The sequence below is a fragment of the Aedes albopictus genome, chromosome 3, assembly GCF_035046485.1.
Source record: "Aedes albopictus strain Foshan chromosome 3, AalbF5, whole genome shotgun sequence".
In the NCBI taxonomy this organism is placed as follows: Eukaryota; Metazoa; Arthropoda; class Insecta; order Diptera; family Culicidae; genus Aedes; species Aedes albopictus.
Genome location: NC_085138.1, coordinates 422,379,622 through 422,399,285, shown reverse-complemented (window position 1 = coordinate 422,399,285; position 19,664 = coordinate 422,379,622). Strand labels below are relative to the sequence as shown.

The following is a 19,664-nucleotide window of genomic DNA, read 5'->3' as shown; positions in this document are numbered from 1 at the left end:
AACTAAAGGCGGGATTGGGTATTAGAGGGTTAAGATTGAGTACGTTTTTAATGAAAAAAAAACCAAGAATACCAAGGGTGTTCCCAGAAGCGCTTATCATTAACTTCTCTTGGAGTTTTACTTTTCTACATATATCTTGCTAAATGTTCAGAACTTTTTCCAGACATTTTTTTTCTGAAATCCTTAGTTTTTTCAGAAACATTTCCCGGAATTTACTAGTGATTTCATCATGAAATTGCACTGGTATTACTCCTTTTGAATCTTCACAAAAAATTATGTATCTATGATTTTTTATGAAATTCTGCTGAAAGATCTTTTGGCATTTACTCCAAACTATTAGGAATTTCGTTCTTTTTCAAAAGTATCTTCCAATAGAGATTTATTAGAGATTCCATCGTGAAACTTTACTAGTGTTACTCCATTCGAATCTTCACAAAAAAATTCGGCAGAAAATTAACCATGAATTTTTGAAAAAGTGTCTGAAAATTTACATTAAATTCTGCCCAAAAATCTTCTGAAATACCTTCCGAAGGGACTAAATTTATTAACGATTATATCTTGAAAAGTCACTAGTTTTACTCTAATTAAATCTTCACGGAAAAGTATCTGCAGAAATTAATCCATGAATTTCTCAAAAAGTTTTGAAAACTTTCATGTAATTCTGCCGAAAGATCTTTTGGGATTTATTCCAGACTTTTTTTTCAGAAACTACTTTCTTTTTCTAAAATATCTCACGCTGGAATGAAATTGATTAGTGACTTTATCATGAATCTTCACTAGCTTACTTCATTTGAATCTTCACGCAAAATTTCTGCAGAAAATCATCCATGAATTTTAAAAAAATTTCATGAAATTCTGCCGAAAAATCCGCAGAAATATCTTCCGAAGGGACCAAATTTACTAGCGATTTCATCATGAAATGTCACTAGTATTCCTCTGTTTAAATCTTCACAAAAAGTATCTGCAAAAATTAATCCATGAATTTCTCAAAAAGTTTCTGAGAACTCTTTCATATAATTCGAAAGATCTTTTTGGTTTTATTCTAGACTTTTTTCTGTTTTTTTTTTTCTTTTTCTAAAATATCTTACACTGTAATGAAATTTATTAGTGACTTTATCATGAAACTTCACTAGTTTACTCCATGTGAATTTTTACATAAAATTTCTGCAGAAAATCATCCATGAATTTTTGAAAGTTTCTCAAAATTTTCATGAAAATCTGCCGAAAAATATGCAGAAATATCTTCAATCACTAATAGATTGTATAGTGATTTCATCATGAAATTGCACTAGTACGACTCTGTTTGAGTCTTCATAAAGAAGTATTTGCAGAAATATAATCCATGAATTTCTCAATAAGTTTCTAAAAAAAAAACATGAAATTCTGCCGAAAGATCTTTTGGGATTACTACAGACTTTTTTCGGGAAATTTTTCTCCCGATGGAATAACATTTATTAGTGATTTTATCATAACTTAGTGTTACTTCATTTGAATCTCCGAAAAAATATTTTGCATCCATAAAAAAAGATTCTGAAAATTTCCATGAAATTCTGCAGAAATATCTCACAAAGGGACAAAATCTATTAGAAATTTGATCATGATATTTCTCTAGTATTACTCGATTTCAATCTTAACAAAAAGTATCTGCAGAAATTAATCCACTCAAAAAGTTTCTAAAAATGTTCATGTAATTCTGCCGAAAGCTCTTTTGGGATTTACTCCAGACTTTTTTCAGGAATTTCTTTCTTTTACTGAAATATCTTCCGATGGAATAAAATTCATAAGTGGCTTCATCATGAATCTTTACTAGTGTTACTCCATTTGAAACTTCACACAAAATTGCTGCTGAAAAATATTTAGAAATATCTTCCGAAGGGATCAAATGTTTTAGTGATTTCATTATAAAATTGCACTACTTTTACTCTATTGGAATTTTCACAAAATATGTTCAGAAATTGATCCATGTACCAATTTGTCAAAAGTTTCATAAAATTCTGTCAAAAAATCTTTTGGGATTCTTTTCAGATTTTTTTCAGGAATTTCTTTCTTTTTCTAAAATATCTCCCGATAGAATAACATTTATTTATTATCGAAACATTAAAATTAGTCATCAATTTGCTTCAAGTTCTGCTCGGAAATCTTTTGAAACTGATTTTTAAAACATAAAAAATACAAAGTTTTGGCGTTCTTAGAACACAGTTTGACGTCGTTGCTTGAAAGAATGCATCAAATAAACTTTTGAATTTTGACCTCCGACGGTACCACTGTGCATTAAAACTAAATTGTGCCTTCCCTTGTTCTTTCTTTCCTCCTTCCAGTTCCGAGCCGGTTCAGTAGCAACAGCAGCACCCTTTTGGGTGTGCGACCGGTCTAACTACCCCCTACCACCGCGCTGGTGGACGCACCGTGCGGTCATCAGGACAAGCAAAACAAAAATTGAACCCGAGCCAACGACAATCATCCTCTTCCGCTTGGCGGCACACGTTCGGCGGATTCGTTCGGAACGTCGACCACCACCACCAACAGTAGCAGCGCCATGCCTGCCGAGTCCAAAGCGGCGGAAGCGGCGCCAGCCACCACCAATCCGAGCACACCGAAAAAGAAACCAGCCTCGTCGTCCGGCAAGGCGGCGCTCGCCAAAGTCACAGTCCTCGATGGATCGATACTGGAAGTTACGATCGACGTGAGTTCCGTTGGATTTCAAACTATTAATGAGAATGTAAGTAATTGTGAATTTCGATTTTTTATAAACAGCGCAAAGCACGCGGTCGGGACCTGCTGAACTCGGTCTGCGCCGGACTGAACATCATCGAGAAGGACTACTTTGGACTCACGTACGTCACGGCGGCAGATCCACGGGTATGGCTGGACCTGGAACGGCCGGTGGCCAAATTCTTCCGGTCCGATCCGTGGGAAATGAACTTCGAGGTCAAATTCTACCCGCCGGAGCCGGCGCAGCTGCAGGAGGACATCACCCGCTACCATCTGTGCCTGCAGGTCCGGAACGACATCCTCGAGGGTCGCCTGCCGTGCTCGTTTGTGACACATGCCCTGCTGGGGTCGTACCTGGTGCAATCGGAGCTGGGCGATTACGATCCGGACGAGATGAAGGACCGCGCGTACCTGAAGGAGTTCAAGATCGCGCCGAACCAGACGCCGGAACTGCTGGACAAAGTGATGGATCTGCACAAGACGCACAAGTATGGGCTGGGAGGAGGAATCCTGTGGGCATCAGAGGGGTAATAATAAATGTCGTCTTATTGTCATTTTAGGAGTCAAACCCCGGCGGAAGCCGAGCTTCACTACCTAGAGAATGCGAAAAAGCTAGCCATGTACGGGGTTGATCTACATCCTGCCAAAGACTCCGAAGGAGTCGATATCATGCTGGGAGTTTGCGCGTCCGGGTTGCTAGTCTATCGAGATAAGTAAGTGCATTTGAACAACTAGAAGCTAAGCTGAGAGAAATATTATATTTTGCACACCTGAATTGGTATTTAATATCTAGTTTGTCATGCTTGAGCAGCAGCAAACTTTAAAGGGCATCCCATACATTTGAAAAATTGTAAAAATATAGACATTCCCGGTGAAATTTCTAGACAATTTCGTTCAAACGACTTGTACGACTCATACTTTTTATGTGGTTTCTGAAATTTCCGGTTATAAACCTCCCATCCTTCCGTAGACTCCGGATCAATCGCTTCGCATGGCCCAAAATTCTGAAAATCTCCTACAAACGCAACAACTTCTACATCAAAATCCGGCCGGGAGAGTTCGAGCAGTACGAATCGACGATCGGATTCAAGCTGGAAAACCACCGGGCAGCGAAGAAGCTGTGGAAGGCCTGCGTCGAGCATCATACCTTCTTCCGGCTGATGACACCGGAACCGACGTCCAAATCGGGTCTGTTCCCCCGGTTGGGGTCCAAATTCCGCTACTCGGGCCGGACGCATTACGAGACGCGCAAGACGCCGGTCGACCGACCGGCACCGGACTTCAAGCGAAGCCTCACCGGCAAGCGGCTGTCCAGTCGAAGCATGGATGGTAAGATATTAGAAAGAGAGTAGTTTTAGATTTTGTGAAGTGACGTTCTTGATATTGCAGCCCTCGGTCAGCAGGAGAAGGAACGGGCAGCTCTCAAGGACCCGAACAAGGATGCCAACAAGCGACATACCATGTCACATCCACCGGATCACATTCCGGATTTGGAATCACCTACCCGCGGCTCCCGCAGTCCCATCAAAAAGGAAAAGAAGGAACGCGTGAGTACCTACCAAAGATGGAACTTGCCAACCGATACCACAATCACGACCCTCCGTTGATTAACTCAAACCCCCCATAATTGATAATCTTACTCTTGTTTCAAACTAGAATTTCTTGTTTTTCAAAAGACAACATCACTAAACAGCTTGAAATCAAAAGTTGACTTCCTATATCTTTCCTCTATCTTTCTATCTGTCTGTTCTATTGGTATCTGATTTATCATACTCGATTTCATCAGTATTTCATCCCAATTCTTCCATTCAGTTGATCTTTGTTTCTTAAAGGTTGTGGGACTTTTATGTGTTCCGGGTACTTCTTTTATGGGCGATACTTTCCACATACTAACAACTAATCCGTATGTATTTATAACCTGTTTACGTACTCTTTTACTACTTTTTTCTTTCGTTTGGATCAACGACGCAACGCAACGCCAATCTCACGAACACCTAATCTAACATTCTAACACTCAACAACCTAACAAACAACAACAACATCACATCAACACACAACAACAATCCACCAACAACCAACAACTGCAGCTGAAGCGCGAGTCTAGTACCGGAACGGCTTCAGCGTCGTCCCAGAGCTCACTCGAGGGTGACTACGATATCGCTGCGTCGTCGTCCAACGTTGTTCCGAGCCAGGTTATGATAACACCCCGTATACCTACTAGCCAAAACCGAACCATCTGCTTTTCCCATTCTTTTCGTTGTCTTCGTAATATTGTTAGCGTTGTTGGTTTCAGTTTAGATCAGTTTGAACTTTGCGTATTGTTTCACCTCTTGTTTTAGTTTCTTGTGGTAATTGCGTGTATCAACATACAATCTAGCGGCGAATCGTTCAGTTGAAGTACTGAACAATGACCGTCAAAACGGAACTTTCGATGATTGTTTTTATTGAAAAAAAAAAGACACAAACGTTTGGCTTTTTTGGCGCTTTAACGCTGCTTTGGCTTCTCCTTGATCGGAGTTTCAATCGAAAGTTTCTGCATTTCCGCGTGATGTAAAAGTTCCTCTCTTAAACTGTTTCTATGACGAAAACTCTGCTGACCTCTTGTACTGAATCTAACCATCTAATATAATCTAACATTTGTATGTTTTGTATTATTGTATTATCCTTGTTTTTTTTTCTTTACTTTCTGTATTTATGCATGTTATTTCATTTTTAGAGTAGAATCGAAACCTCTATCTATAGTAGAACGTATATCGTCTCCATATTTTACTCAAATCTCCAACAATGATTCCCAAATGTTCGACAATAAACGTCTGCCTTTTTGTCACTCTCATATTTATTTCAAAAAAGTTTACAATTGATAACATCAAACATAACTGTTTTCCGAAAATCCATAGAAAATATCTTCTTCAGTACTCATTTTCGGTATCAGAACTTGTATGAAAGCCTCTTGATATGATGGTTAATGAACAGCACAATTCACGTATTTTCTATTCAAATTTCCGAAAGATACACCATATACATTAGGGTGACTCACACTTACCGTGAGAGCACCATATTTGACGCGGGTCCAAACTTGACGCACTTTTCCACTATTTCACTGTTTATTCAATATTTACGTTAAATATTGTTAAAATCTTTAGGTATAGCTATTTGTCTACACTAGTGTGACACACTCGTACGCAAAACATAACTTTTTTGTTTGTTTACAAGCATAAACAAAAGCAAAAGGAAAACGTCAATAATAAAACGCGTCATTTTTTGTCAACCATAGCAACACGGCTAAGGACGCGGTGAAGTGTAAATTGGCAAATTTTTGCGAAAAAATACTTTTGTTCGTGATAATATCATCAGAAACTTCTTAAACGTAAGTATTATTAGTGTTTTGTTGACTTCCGGACTATTATACATGCATTAGGAATTATTATGAGCGAAAATGTTTTGCGTCAAATTAGGCTCACTGTGTTCCTAATTATTTTCACAGCAAAACATGGCAACAAAAACAAAGTACCTCAAATATTCCCCGACAGCAGTCACGAAAGCCGTGAACATGGCTCGAAGAGGGGAATCCATCCGTAAATCGGCCGCCTCGTTTGGTGTTCCAGAGCCCACTGTTCGCCGGAAGCTGAAGCTACAAAATCTGCGATCACCGGGGAAACCAACCGTTCTAACTTCGGAGGAGGAGAAGTTAATAATTGAATGGATATGCTTGGCGGCGCGATCTGGTTTTCCGGTCAACTCTCAGCGATTGAAATCATCCGTTGGATATTTTCTTCGGATTTCCGGTAGATGTAATCCTTTTACCGCTGGGATTCCCGGTCGCAAATGGCTGAAATTGTTTCTAAAGCGCCATCCTGAAATCTCGCGCCGCGTACCAAGTGCTCTCTCCAAACAACGGGCAACCGTTGCAGAAAAGCCGATCAGGAATTGGTTTAATGAAGTAGGTTCCTTCATTGACCAACAGAAATTGCGGCACATCCTTGAGAAGCCTGAATGCGTGTTCAATATGGATGAAACTGCGGTCCGGACGGTTCCGACCAAGGAGGAGGTTTTCGCTCAAACCGGTGAAAAGTATGTCCACACGAACAACGGAAACTCTGATAAAGAAAGCTATACCGCCCTTTTTGCAGCTAACGCTGCTGGCACTCTTGCTCCACCGATGGTGCTCTTCCCGTATAAACAACGACTTCCGGCAATAATCGCGCAAAGTGCACCCTCAGGCTGGTCGATTGGGCGAAACCAGTCAGGTTGGATGACACAAGAAACATTCTTGGACTATTTGAGGCGAGTATTTGTTCCATGGATTGAAAAGGTCAAAATACCGCTTCCGATAATCATTTTTGTTGATGGTCACAAATCACACGTGTCGTACGAAACTATCGAATTTTGTCGTTCGAACCAGATTACCTTGGTTTCCTTGTATCCCAATGCTACCCATGTACTCCAACCATTAGACGTATCGTTTTTTAAGCCATTAAAAGTCCATTGGAACAGACGGTTGATTAATTATCGAACCTTCCACGCCGGAGAACCATTACCGAAGCATGAAATTGCGCCGCTCTTGAAAAAAGCAGTTGATGACATCAAGGAAATGGAAAGCGTATTAAAACGGATTCCGGAAATGTGGGATCATTCCGTGGGATCCAAACGCCGTCAACTATGGGATGCTATTGAAAGGACATAAGCAGAACGGAGAAGGAAACGAAACCGTCGAACAGGACGAAAATGAGAGCCATGAAATCACTGAAGCCCAACGTTGTTTACAATACCTGGAATCTCGCCTCAAGGTTGGACAGCTAAAAATGTTTGAAAAGCATCAATCCGAAGTAACATGGCCAGGTCCAGTAAGTGACACGAACTTGTTCTATGTCTGGCAGGAAATGAAGGGAACAGTGAGATCAAATCCCCAAGCAGAAGATCCAGATGAGTTCCATGGATTCGAGAAGGATGACGTCGAGGGTGAGTAACTGTTGTAGCAAATTAAACCAATAAACGATCAATAACATACTTTTAATCAATTTACAGAAGACCGGATGAAAACTACGCTCAAGTGGAAAGACACATTTGAAATAACACGCAATCCAACTATGCCAGAATCATCGCTAAGTATGTCTCCAGAAACACCGCGACCGAAAGAGATGGTTGTAGAGCGTCCACAAGATTCTCCCAGCTTGCAAGAGAGACCGGTGGACCGTAATTCAGGTGAATCAAAATCACTGCCACCTGATATGCCTCGCACGGCTCTGTCAGAGTTGAAGCAGAATTTGTTTAGTGCTGCCTTCGTTTTGCCGAAGATTACACCGAAGGCTCCGAAAGGTTGTCGTAAACGGCCACGCCCTCCGGCCGTTGCTACAAGCGATGAGTATAGAGCATGGTTTCTGAAGGTGGAATCAGACAAGCAGAAGGAGGAACAACTACGCGCAGAGAAGAAAGCAGCACGAGATGCCAAGAAAGCTGCCGTAGCAGAGCGTCGTAAAGACAAACCTAAAGCTGGTCCGAAAAGGGCAAAACTTGTTATTTAACTGCATAATGACCTGTAATTGTTTAAAACATTAAATAAAAGTTGTTTTTGTTGATTTAAACCCTTTTCGCAAAGTGCGTCAAATTAGGAACACATTGCGTCAAATTAGGCACATCGCAAATTTGATGCGTCAAATTAGGAACCGAAACTGCCATACAAAAACTTTCCAAAATGTAATGAAATAAACATTAACAAAGTAGTTTCTTATTTTTCCTATATTCTATATTAGATTAGCTATCATGGTGCCAATTCGCGAACAAATCGGTCGAGTTTTTATTTTTTAAGAGGTGTTTGAATTTAAAATTCTCTTAACTGCGTCAAATATGGTGCCTTCACGGTATATGAAAAACATAACATTCGAAAAAAACCAAGTCTCACCTCCTGAATCAGTTGTTTTGATTTTGAACTCCCAGAATTTACTTTCAGAATTTGTACGAAATCGATTAAAGAGGGCGCTCCACAAGCTTGAAGTTTGTATGGACAATTTTGGCCAAATGTATGCGGAAATTTTTAATTTTCGATTGATAGTTAAACCGATTGATGTTGTATATGCCAAACAACTTTGTCGAAGACCGTGAAGTGATCTGACGCCTGTGAAAAAGTTATACCCTAGGTAAAGTGACTTTTTCTGTGGCTTCTGAAAATTCCGATTATAAATCTCTTAGTTCCAGGAGTTTCTTCTGAGATTCCTCAAGAGGTTTCATCTGAGATTCCTACAAGAGCTCTTGCCACGATTCCTCCAAGAAGTACTCACAGAATGGATTCTTCCAGAGATTCTTTCATGGTTTGCTTGATGAATCTGAGATTGTTTGTTTGTTTGTTTATTACCAGGGATTTTAACCTTTCATGGGTCATTCATCCCGTGAATCTGAGATTATTTTAGGAGTTCCTGGTTTTTTTTCTCAAATTTTTGGATTTCTGGATTTTTTTCGACATTTTTCTAGAAATTAATTCCGAGATCTTTCTAAAATTACTCCTTCCATGATCACCCCTGCAATTTTTTTTCCTGAGATTCTTCCCGGAGTTCTTTCCATGGTCTCTGAACATTCTTTTTTTTTTCTAGCATCTTTCTAGGATTTCCTTCTGTGATTTCTCAGGGTGCTATATTTGCGATTCGTTTTGGGGTTCTTTCGAAAGTTTCCTGGTCTTTCCAGGACTTTCTTCTGAGTTCCCTAACAGGTTCCACATCAAGAACTCCTTCCATGATTACTTCTGAGATTCCTACTGGGACTTCAAGAGATTTCGTCCGGATTTTCTTATGATGTTCCGAGTAACTCCTGGAGGGTTAAAAACATCCAAAAGAATTCCAGAATGATCTTTCACAGTAATTTCAGAAGAATCCGCAAGAATTTCAAACAGCACTCGTGGAGAAAACCAGAAAATAGTCCCTAGATGAATCCTAGAAAGATTTCCTTAAGAAATCCTGGCAGCAGTTTCTGAAATAATTCTAGAAGAACTTCCCGGAATATTCCCAGAAGAATCCCAGAAAGAGTTCCCGAAGGAACCCACAAAGGATCTGGAAAAAAATCCTGAAGCAGTTCCTGGGAACAGCCCAATAAACACAAACCTGATCGAACTCCCGAAGGAGTACCCGAAGGAATAGTGGAAGTAGTTCTTAGAGGAATCACGGAATACCGTAGGAATCCAGGAAGTAATTCCTGGTAGGATCCCGGATAGAGCTCCTGGAAAATTCCGAAGAAGTTTTTGGAGGAATATTGGCATTCCGCACTGAAAATATGCACGCAGTGCGCACACATACTGAGGAGCATGCTATACCTGCCAGAAGGAAGTCCGGGAGGAATCTAGCATAGAATTCCTGGAAAGAATCTGTGACAGAAGTTTGGAAAGAGTTTCTGAAGGAATCTAGGAACGAATTCCTCCAGCTATCCCCGAGAGAATTCCTCGAGGAATCATGAAAGAAATACAGGATAAAGTTGCTGGAAATTCCAGGAATACATACTTTATGGAAGTCAAAAAACGTCTGAAGACATTCCAAAAGAAACTATTAGGAGAATTTAGGGTGGAATTCCTGGAGGATGAAGAAATCTAGAAATTCCTTAAGAAATTCCAGAAAAAAGTCTGGTAGAATCTCTGGAGTACTTCCTGTAGGAATCCTGGTAAGAGCTCTTGAAGAAATCATATAAAATCTCAGAAGAAACTCCTGGAAGACCCTAAAAGAATTATCAATAACTTTCTGTGAATCCTACTTTAAACTCTTGGATGAGTCCCTGAACAAGTTTGTGGAGAAACCGCAAAAGATTTCTAGGAGGATTACCGGATGGAAGACCTGTGGAATCCCAAAAGGATTTCCTTAGGGGGTGTCACCGTGCCGTTATTAAGTCATAAAATAGCACACACGCTCGCGAGCCCCATATTTTGAATTTAATCAAACCAGCCATGGAGGGTTGGCAAAATTCTTCTTAGTTCGAAAGCTGACGAAATGTGTTTAAGTCCGAATCGTAAACAACAATCCAAGTAACCAGTAAGCATTTAAAATAGCATTCCTTCAGCATTATAGTAGCCTTTACGACAAGGCTTTTAATGCTAATTAGCCGTATATGCACCTATAGTGCTACCACACAGCAGGTTTTGGCAAAATAACGGGCTGTCTTAGTGCTATCCCTTCAGGAATGTCGTGACGAAATGTCAAAGAAGCGTAACGCCTCGTCGAGCAAAAAAAAACAAAAATAGATTGACGTCTGCTTCTCGTTCTTCCCCGCTTCATCGTCCTTCCATATTCCAGCCGGTGCTAGGTGGTACTTTTTTGCTGATTTTTGTAGTGATGTAGGTTTGAACTTACGATCCGGAGATTGATTAATCATATCTGCTTCGGATTCTGTTGCTCCTGATCCACGACGCTAAAGCTGTCTCGGTGGCGTGCGTTGATTTTATCGCCAATATAAAGAATGATTCGATAACAGCTTCAGATTCAACATCCAAAACTTGTTTTCATTGAGATATTTCATTGTGGTAGAGCACGATCCCTTCTTTTAAATATCTGTGGAATAAGATTGTTTCTTCCTTCTTCCAAACAATTCTATGATCCACCAAAGCATCCACCTATTCGGCACATATTTTCCGACGAAATGATAAATAATTGGTGATTTTTTGATGGACAAGTTCCCAATCCAATCCAGCTGCAGTAATGTTTTCTTTGGTGCTTTTGAATGAGTAGGGGGAAATGAAGAAACAAATAAGATGCACAAATTTGTAAACAGAAGCATAGGCTCTGTAAGAGAGAGATAAAATGTGTTGCCAAATGCGTAACATATCTCCCAACCTTTTTGCTCCTAGCATTTAAAGAGCAGTTGAAAAGCATTCTGTATGCTCCCAAGTGAAACCACTTCAAGCAGTTGAAATGCTAATTAACAGCCGAAAGCTTTTGAGCAGCACAGCTTATGCTAACTCAAGGCAGCTATGCATTCTAACTGCTTATGTAGGGCAGCAAGCAGTTTAAATGCGTAATACGGGCTGATACATGGCTTATTCAAATGCTTAGTGGTTACCTGGGAAGGTCACGGAACGTCTGAAACTTTATCTTAGACACCGCAGCTAGCAGTGCTCAATACATCTGTGGTAGTTCAGAGGCGGGTGTAGCAACGATTGCGTAGTTGAAAAGCACACTTGTTCGAGACCTAGCACGTGAACTGTGGTACTTCTTCATTTGACAGATGTAATAATAATGTACCTCGCAACTACTATGACCTGCTAGCACAGACAAATAGACGTAACACTCTTCAAAACGGCTTGGCACATGCATTAAACGATCAATTCAAATTCCATTTGATTTACGCGATCCTTCCACCAGAGGTGCTAGTGTTCGATCGCTTTGACGTTAGCCAGTGTACACGTTGTTGAATGATGCAAATGAAAATTAAAGGCGATTCGTGTAGTAGTGTGCGTGATAGACAAACGTCAAAGCGAAATCTATCATGGCCGACAGTGTCCTCAGTTCCATTTGAGATTTCTCTCGGTGTTTCTCCCGGGACTGCTCCTGGAAGATTCCTTCCGATGTTGCTCTCACGGTATCTCACAGAGTTCTTCTAGATTTATCCAAGGCTTTCTTCCAAGAGTTTTTCCGTTTTTTTTTAGATTTCTGCGGAAGGTTTTGCTAATATTCCTCATGAATTTCTTCTCGCGATTTTTTTTAGAGGTTTTCCCGGGATTACTTCCAGAGATCTCCTTGGAATCACCGAAAATTGTTCCGGAGTTCTAGGTGTTTACTTTGGGATTTCTCTCCGGAGTTATTGCAGATATGTTTTCAGAAGTTTTTTCTCGGAATACTTCCAGGAATAACCTATAGATTTTTTTTTTCAAACATTCCAAGAGAAAATTGAGAAAGAATTCAGGCGAAATCTTGCGAGAAACTCCGAGAAGACCTATTCAAGAAATCTCGAGAGGAACTTCCCAAGAAAAGTTGAGAAAAACTGGGGCATTGAAAAAAAAAATACCTGGGAGTATTCCCGGAACGAAAAAATGGGGGAATACCAGGAGGAAACCCTTCAAGAAATATTCCGGGACGGGAGGAACACGAGGTGAAATCCCGCAATGAACTCTATAAGAATTTCCTGAAAACTCTCTGGAAGGGATCCCTCAAACACTTCTGCTGAAATCTCTCATGATTTCCGTGGGAAACTTTTGAAACCCCCTCCCGGTGAACCACTAAGAGAAATTACTGAAGGGACTTTAGATACATGTTGATAAAATCTCCGGAAAGAATTCAAAGAAAAACTCTGGTAGTATATCGGGAATCCCTTTGGAAAGAATCTTGTCACGGGAGGTACTCCTGCAGTTGCTGAGATCACGTGAAAAATCCCTACTGAAATCCTGGGAAGAACACTGGTACATAGATATCTCAGGAACAACTTTCAGGGATTCTAAAAGGAACCCCGGAAAACTTTTCAAATGAACTCTGTGACCAAATCTAAAAAAAAACTCTGGATGGAATCTGACACACACACATTCAGGTAAACTTTTGATAACTTCAGGAAAGAACGCCGAGAGAAAGCGCTTCCTAAAAAAATCTCTGAAGGAATTCCTAATCTCTGAAAGAGCTCTTGAGATCACAAGCTTTTCAAAGCGTTTACTAGTATCCATCATAATAGGTTCGATAATTGATATCGCCTGTTTTTATTCGAAGTTTGATAATTTTCCATCGTAATTCAAGTTTCCGTACCTAAGATTTTCATCGAAACCCAATAGTAGTTCCTAGAATATCTAGTTGAATTTTGCCAAGCTGAATGTTCCAGAAAAATGTATTGCTGCACTTTCGCAGAATGTCAGCAAAAAAATGCTGGTGTTTAGCAGAATTTACTGAACGGAACATCAAGTTTTGCTGAATCTGATCAGCAACATTCATAGGAGATGTATGCCACCGCCCCTTCGGGTTCACAGAGCAACGAACAAATTTGGGAATCATTGTAATAGGAGACATCCAACTATTCCTTCAACTATCGCCTCCAACAATCGTAGATTAGATGCTTTGGCTGCACCGTTTTTGTTCCAATCAATCCTTCTCTCAATTTTTATATCTTGTATCGATTGTAAATGCCGTGCGTGCATCCACCACACCACAGTCCAGTATGTCCGTAACGCTCCGGTTATTGTACCCATTTTTACAGAAACCAATCGGTGGCATCGCCGTTCTGCCGGGCGCCGGCAAGAAAGACAAGGAACCAACCAAGGAACCCGTCTCGCCTCTCAAGGAAGAAGGGGTCAATGGTAACTTAAGCGAGTTGCTTGGTATTCCTCCAATTTAATTACCTATCTGTTTTCTCAGGAAACAACGGCAATCAGGAAGCGCTGAATTCGTCCGCTGAGGAGAAGACCTCCCCCGGTGGAAAGCGAAAGGTAAGCGCCTCAACTCAATCGAGATTTCTCCCATCAATTGCCAGATAGTTTTAAGGTCTGAGAATGCAGTCCGTAGTTCGTAATGTATTGCCTTACTGTCCCGTCTACTGTTTCTCAATCCCAAAGTACCAGTATTGTAGAACTAGCGATTTTTCCATTCGAGCACTTTCCACCGAGTACTTCTCCTTTGATTCCAAGTTTGAGATTTTGGACCCTCAGATTCTTTTTCAATGTTTCGACAGTCTTGTGTAGGTGTTTCAATACCCAACTCTCTGTCTCGTTTTCTAGTTTGTAAGTTTTTTTCGTAGGTAATCTTAGATTTTCTTACAATTGTTCTCTTTCTTTTGTTTTCTTCTATTTTTCGTTTATCCCCTTTTTGGTAATGTATTGTGTGGAATCTTCTTGATATGCGTGAAACCATTGGCGTAGGGTTTCCTGTTCTCTTCGGGTCGTAAATCTCCGAAGGATAAGAAAACTCCCGCTGCTGCGGCAACTCCGGTGGCCGCCACTAATGGGGACGGTGGTAAAAAGGAGCAAGTGGCTGCGCAAGCACAATCAGCTCAGCAGGCCCAGAAAGAGGCTGGTAAGCCAGGATTTACCAAGCCGTACGAGTACTCGGAGAACGAGCAGGATACCAGTCCAAACAAGAAGAACGTCAAAACACGTGGCTTCCGGTACGACGAGGATCCCTCGGTGCATGCCAGAGACAAGGAGGAAGCTCAGCTCAGTCCGAATTCGCAGAGTCGACGCGCAACCGGTTTGGCGTTCAACTACGCTCCAGGTGAGGACGAGAAGGTACGGGAATCGGTAGAAAAGCGAAAGGTTCCAGGTTCGCCGGATTCCGCTGGCGCCAAGGACAAACTGTCACCCAAGACCGGTGGCAGAGGATTGGCGGGAGAAACCGATGCCGAGAAGGGAGTTCGAACCAGTGCGCGATCGTATTCTCCGAACAAGGGCAAGGTAGTTGACCCTCTGGCCAGTGGAGCTGGATCGTTCCGACCATTGGATGATGGTCAGGCAGCAGATCCCAACGCGGCCTTCATCAAGGGTGAACAAGTTGCTGGAATCGTTCCAGTGATTGCTGGACCACCGGAACCGGTCAAGAAGAAGGTGAAGATCATGGTGATCATTTCGAAATTCGATCCCAAAACCAAGAAGATCGATACTGCTGCCGGAGTGGTTGAGCACTCGACAGGAGTTCTGGATACGAAGTCAGGTCTGATAGAAAGCAAATACGGAGTAATTGATCCTAAAGCAGGTACGGTCGTCAACTTCAACCCAAGAACTGGACAGAACGAGACGTTCCAGGGGCAGACCGATGCGAAGACCGGACAAATCCATGTTGTTAGCGGTGTCGTTGATCCAAACACCGGCAAGGTTGATGATAGTCTTGGTCAGGCTATCATTGTCGCTCCCGATGATGATTCCATCGTGGAAATCACTACAATCACGGGTAAGGTTGATCCAAACACCGGTAAGGTCGATACTACCAATGGCGACGTGGAAAAGACCCGTGGTATTTTGAACAGCAAAACAGGGGTCGTTGCCACCAAATACGGCGAAATAAATCCCCGAACAGGAGAATTGCGAACAGTTGACCCAAAAACCGGAAAGGCCAGCAGTCGATCGGTGGCGGTCGACAAAGATAATGGACAGATCACGATCGTAGGTGTTACCGACCCCAAGACCCATAAGATCGATAACAGCCAAGCCCACTTGATCGCGATTGGTAATCAGGTCGATCCAGTCGTTGAAGTCACGTCAGTCCTGGGCAAGCTGGACAAGAAGGGCATTGTTGACCCTAAGACGGTAACATTCGATAAGAGCACCGGTCAATTGGACACTAAGGACGGCAAGATCAACACCAAGTACGGTCAGTTTGATTTGGTCAAACATACTGTTACTTTTGTAGACCCTAAAACAGGCAAAACTGAGACCAAGGAGGTCAAAATCGATCCTGTGACGGGCCAGGTCCTGCTGAAGAACCAAGTCAACCCTAAGACCGGAAAACACGACAAGGACTTTGGAAGAATCGTTTCCATTCGGATTGTTCAGAACCGTATTGACCCTGCAACTGGAAAGCATGTCACTACCGTCGAAGATAAGGATATCCGCGTGGATCCTAAGACGAACCAAGTATGGGTTCCGGAAGGTAAGGACCCAAGAACCGGCGAAACCATCTACACTTCCAGTCAAGTAGATCCAAAGACAGGCTACGTCATCACCATCTACGGTTATCTGAACCCGAAGACCAACGAGATCGAGAAACAGACGAAGCTCGATCCCAACCTAACCAAGGTTGATCCCACAACTGGACAGATCTACGCTGCAACTGGTCAAGTAGATGAAGCCACCGGTGAACCACTGTTCGCCGCTACGCAAATCAACGAAGAAAACGGAGAAATCTACACCAAGGTCGGTAAAGTAGACCCGAAAACCGGCAAACTGGTCATCATCAAGATCCTCATCTTGACAAAGAAGGACGAACGGGGCAAACCGGAAGAGGTGGACATCAACGGAGTGGACCTGGACCCGGTGACCGGAAGGATCAACAACATTGCCACCAAGACTGTGTACGTGTATAAGATGCGCGATCCAATCACCGGCGAAACCTACCAGGTGGATCCCAACGACCCTAGCATTGCCGGAGCCCGGACAACCGTTACCCAGACCATGACCCTGAGCGGAGAAATCGACCCCGTCACCGGACGCATCAAGTCCGAATGGGGCCACATCGATCCGAACACCGGCGACATCGATCCGGCAACAGCCATCCGCGATCCGGTCACCGGCAAGCTGATCCTCAACTACGCCGACATCGAACCGAGCCACTTCGGCAAGAACGTAACGGTCACCAAGGAAACGGTGCCCATCACGCGGGAACAGTTCTACGAAGGTATCAAACATCTGGGCAAGAAGGCGATCCGACGGGACTCGGAGAGCTCCGACGACGACATGGCACAGTACGAAAGCGAACAGCTGAAGGAGATCAGCTCGGGGACACCGAAGGCCGCCGGAGGAAAGTACGGTACGCCCACGGTGGTGAAGACGACAACGAAACAGGTCATTACGAAGAACGAAGACGGCGTAACGCATAACGTGGAGGAAGAGGTGCAGAATCTGGGAACCGGGCAGATCGTGTACTCGACACAGGAGCATAAGGTAAGTGCTGTTGGTTGGACTGAGGAGATTTGCCACAGTTTGAGTGCTGCTTTTTATTGTTTGAACGCCGCCGAAAATTTATCGCTTTTTTGCATGGATTATCCAAAGTTCATTGTATAGAGAGATTCAGAAACATAACGCAGCGTAACTCGAAAGCGAAAGTTAACCAAGTGGTTCGGTAGGGATGACTGGATGATGCAAAATTGGAGGAGATTACTGCAAAACCTTGATAAAACCAGAAATGTGACTAGATGATCATTATTGGTGCTTAATAAACAATTCACCTTCGCTTAACCGGTAAACCTGTTTTTTTATATAGATGAACCAGGTTTAAGGTCTAAACGGGGATAAAGAAATCGTCCTTAAGAGCTCTTTTTGGTTGCATTACAGGGCCCACAGTTTCATTTTAAAACCGCTCTAAAACCTTAACAGGACTATTGTTTGTGTTCATTATGTACGTCTTTAAGTCACTTTTGCAATCATTGATGCTGCTTATTTATTCGAAGGGAACTATCTTAGATATTTTCAAAACGTTTATGAAAAAGCTCAAATAATTATATGAATCTAAAGTATTATTTGTAAGTTCTATGACAGTTTAGAAAAGCTCTTCAGAACTTCAGAACTATATACACATGTTTACAAATTTTTTTATCTAGTTTCTTGGATTCATTTTCTGGTAGTTTTAGCTATTTTTACATTTTTTGGGAAATTTATCATCTCCTCCAATGAGCTACATCATCTAGCTATCTTACCGACCTCATCCATAACGACATATAACTCCATATACCAACAATCAAAACCAAAAAAAAATCGCAGGCCGACGCCCCCAGCGACATCCAGGGCAAATTCCTAACGGCAACGGCCGTCACGACGCGTACTGCCACCACCCACGAAAATCTCGAAAGCAACGTCAAAACCCAACAACTGGAGGAGAAGACCGTGGCGACCACCACCACGCAACGGGGCGAACAGCAGGAACAGCGAGTCGTAACGCAGGAAGTTAAAACCACGGCCACGGTAACCAGCGGAGATCAGGTAGGTAGACCGCTGCTGCTAGCTTTGAACATAAAATTGCCTTACTTTCGATTCGATTTTCATTTCCTTACGTTTATCCTTCTTTTTTTACCACACCACACCCTAATTTGGCGCGCATGACTGCTCAACTTATAATCATCCTAATATTCGTGTGCTACCCCCTCCGATTGGCCTCTATGATCGCTTGAATCTTGGTATATGATTTCGTTGTTTTGTGCGAAATTGCGCTGTGTACATATACATACTGCTGTGTAGTTTGCCCGCCGCGATAGCATTTCGTCGACGAGTTCCGGCGATTCCGGAACCCCCATCGACGGTCCGTACGGCGCGGAGGACGACGACTCAACGGTGATCTACAACAAGAGCTACACGGTTGGTATAATGTTACATCAGCTGGATTTATTCTAGATGGATTGTTATTTACCTGGTTAGATTAGCATGGTTCCGTTCCAGTTATTTAAGGATAAGAGCATTGCACTTTGACCGATTCGTTGCTAGTTGTCTCATTGATTTTTTTTAACTTTCAATTTACAAATAAAATTGAGCATGATATATAGTTTTGCTTAACATCTGTAAAAATATTTCTTGTCTATTGGTTCCATTTGGAGTCACATAAGAGCGAATCGGTTGAAGGAACAACGATATCACCGAAACCCTAAATCTCCAAAAATAACGACCAATTGCCACCTTCCGCAGGGTGTTGACGACGTTGCGGGAGCTTCGAAGATTCCCTCTGGCCCCAATGTGGAGCACCACCGGGTGCTGCTGGACGATTCGCAGGAAGGTGTCACGGCCGAGGGCGAGATTGTATCCTCCCAGACGGTTAGCAGCAAAACGCGAACGGTGGAAACGATTACCGTAAGTTTTTTTTTCGATAATTGGTTACTAACTTGGACAAACGATTGAATTGCGTTTTATATTCTTCATTTTTTCAGTACAAAACGGAACGAGATGGAGTGGTCGAAACGCGTGTGGAACAAAAGATTACCATCCAATCGGATGGTGATCCAATCGACCACGACAAGGCACTGGCAGAAGCCATTCAGGTCAGTATTGTAGGATTTCACTTAGTTTTTAGAGCATCTCCACCGAAAATACGGTGGAAATGCTCTTACCGTTTATATGATTCACAATATCACATATTCAAACTTGTCTATCTTACTTCATTCAAAATTTAGCTTATCGAGCGCATTTTTTGATTAATCTGGTGCCACGCAAACATCACGTAGTGTAAAAACACAGAATACTAATTGTTCATTGGTGAGCCGGATACTCTAGCGTTGCTCTCTCTATTTATCGATCCTTATTTGTGCAGGCTTCCCGACGTTTCCGAACAAATCCAGAGGAGCGCATCGCTCAAATGAAGCAATACATGTACGAGAAG

At 42.2% G+C, this 19,664-nt stretch overlaps 1 protein-coding gene across 1 annotated transcript in view; it reads left to right on the top strand.

The window, feature by feature from the left end:
* Positions 1–19,326, top strand: part of LOC109410643 (protein 4.1 homolog) — a gene marked incomplete at its 3' end in the record, with an annotated part of 157,893 nt that extends 138,567 nt beyond the window's left edge. Inside the window, 13 exon segments of the mRNA XM_029875760.2 lie at positions 2,319–2,683; positions 2,755–3,200; positions 3,273–3,425; positions 3,683–4,041; positions 4,102–4,259; positions 4,800–4,904; positions 13,855–13,954; positions 14,013–14,083; positions 14,513–17,245; positions 18,062–18,280; positions 18,536–18,652; positions 18,977–19,138; positions 19,216–19,326. Coding sequence (XP_029731620.1) covers positions 2,537–2,683; positions 2,755–3,200; positions 3,273–3,425; positions 3,683–4,041; positions 4,102–4,259; positions 4,800–4,904; positions 13,855–13,954; positions 14,013–14,083; positions 14,513–17,245; positions 18,062–18,280; positions 18,536–18,652; positions 18,977–19,138; positions 19,216–19,326 — 4,881 coding nt within the window.
* Between the last annotated feature and the right edge of the window lie 338 nt (positions 19,327–19,664).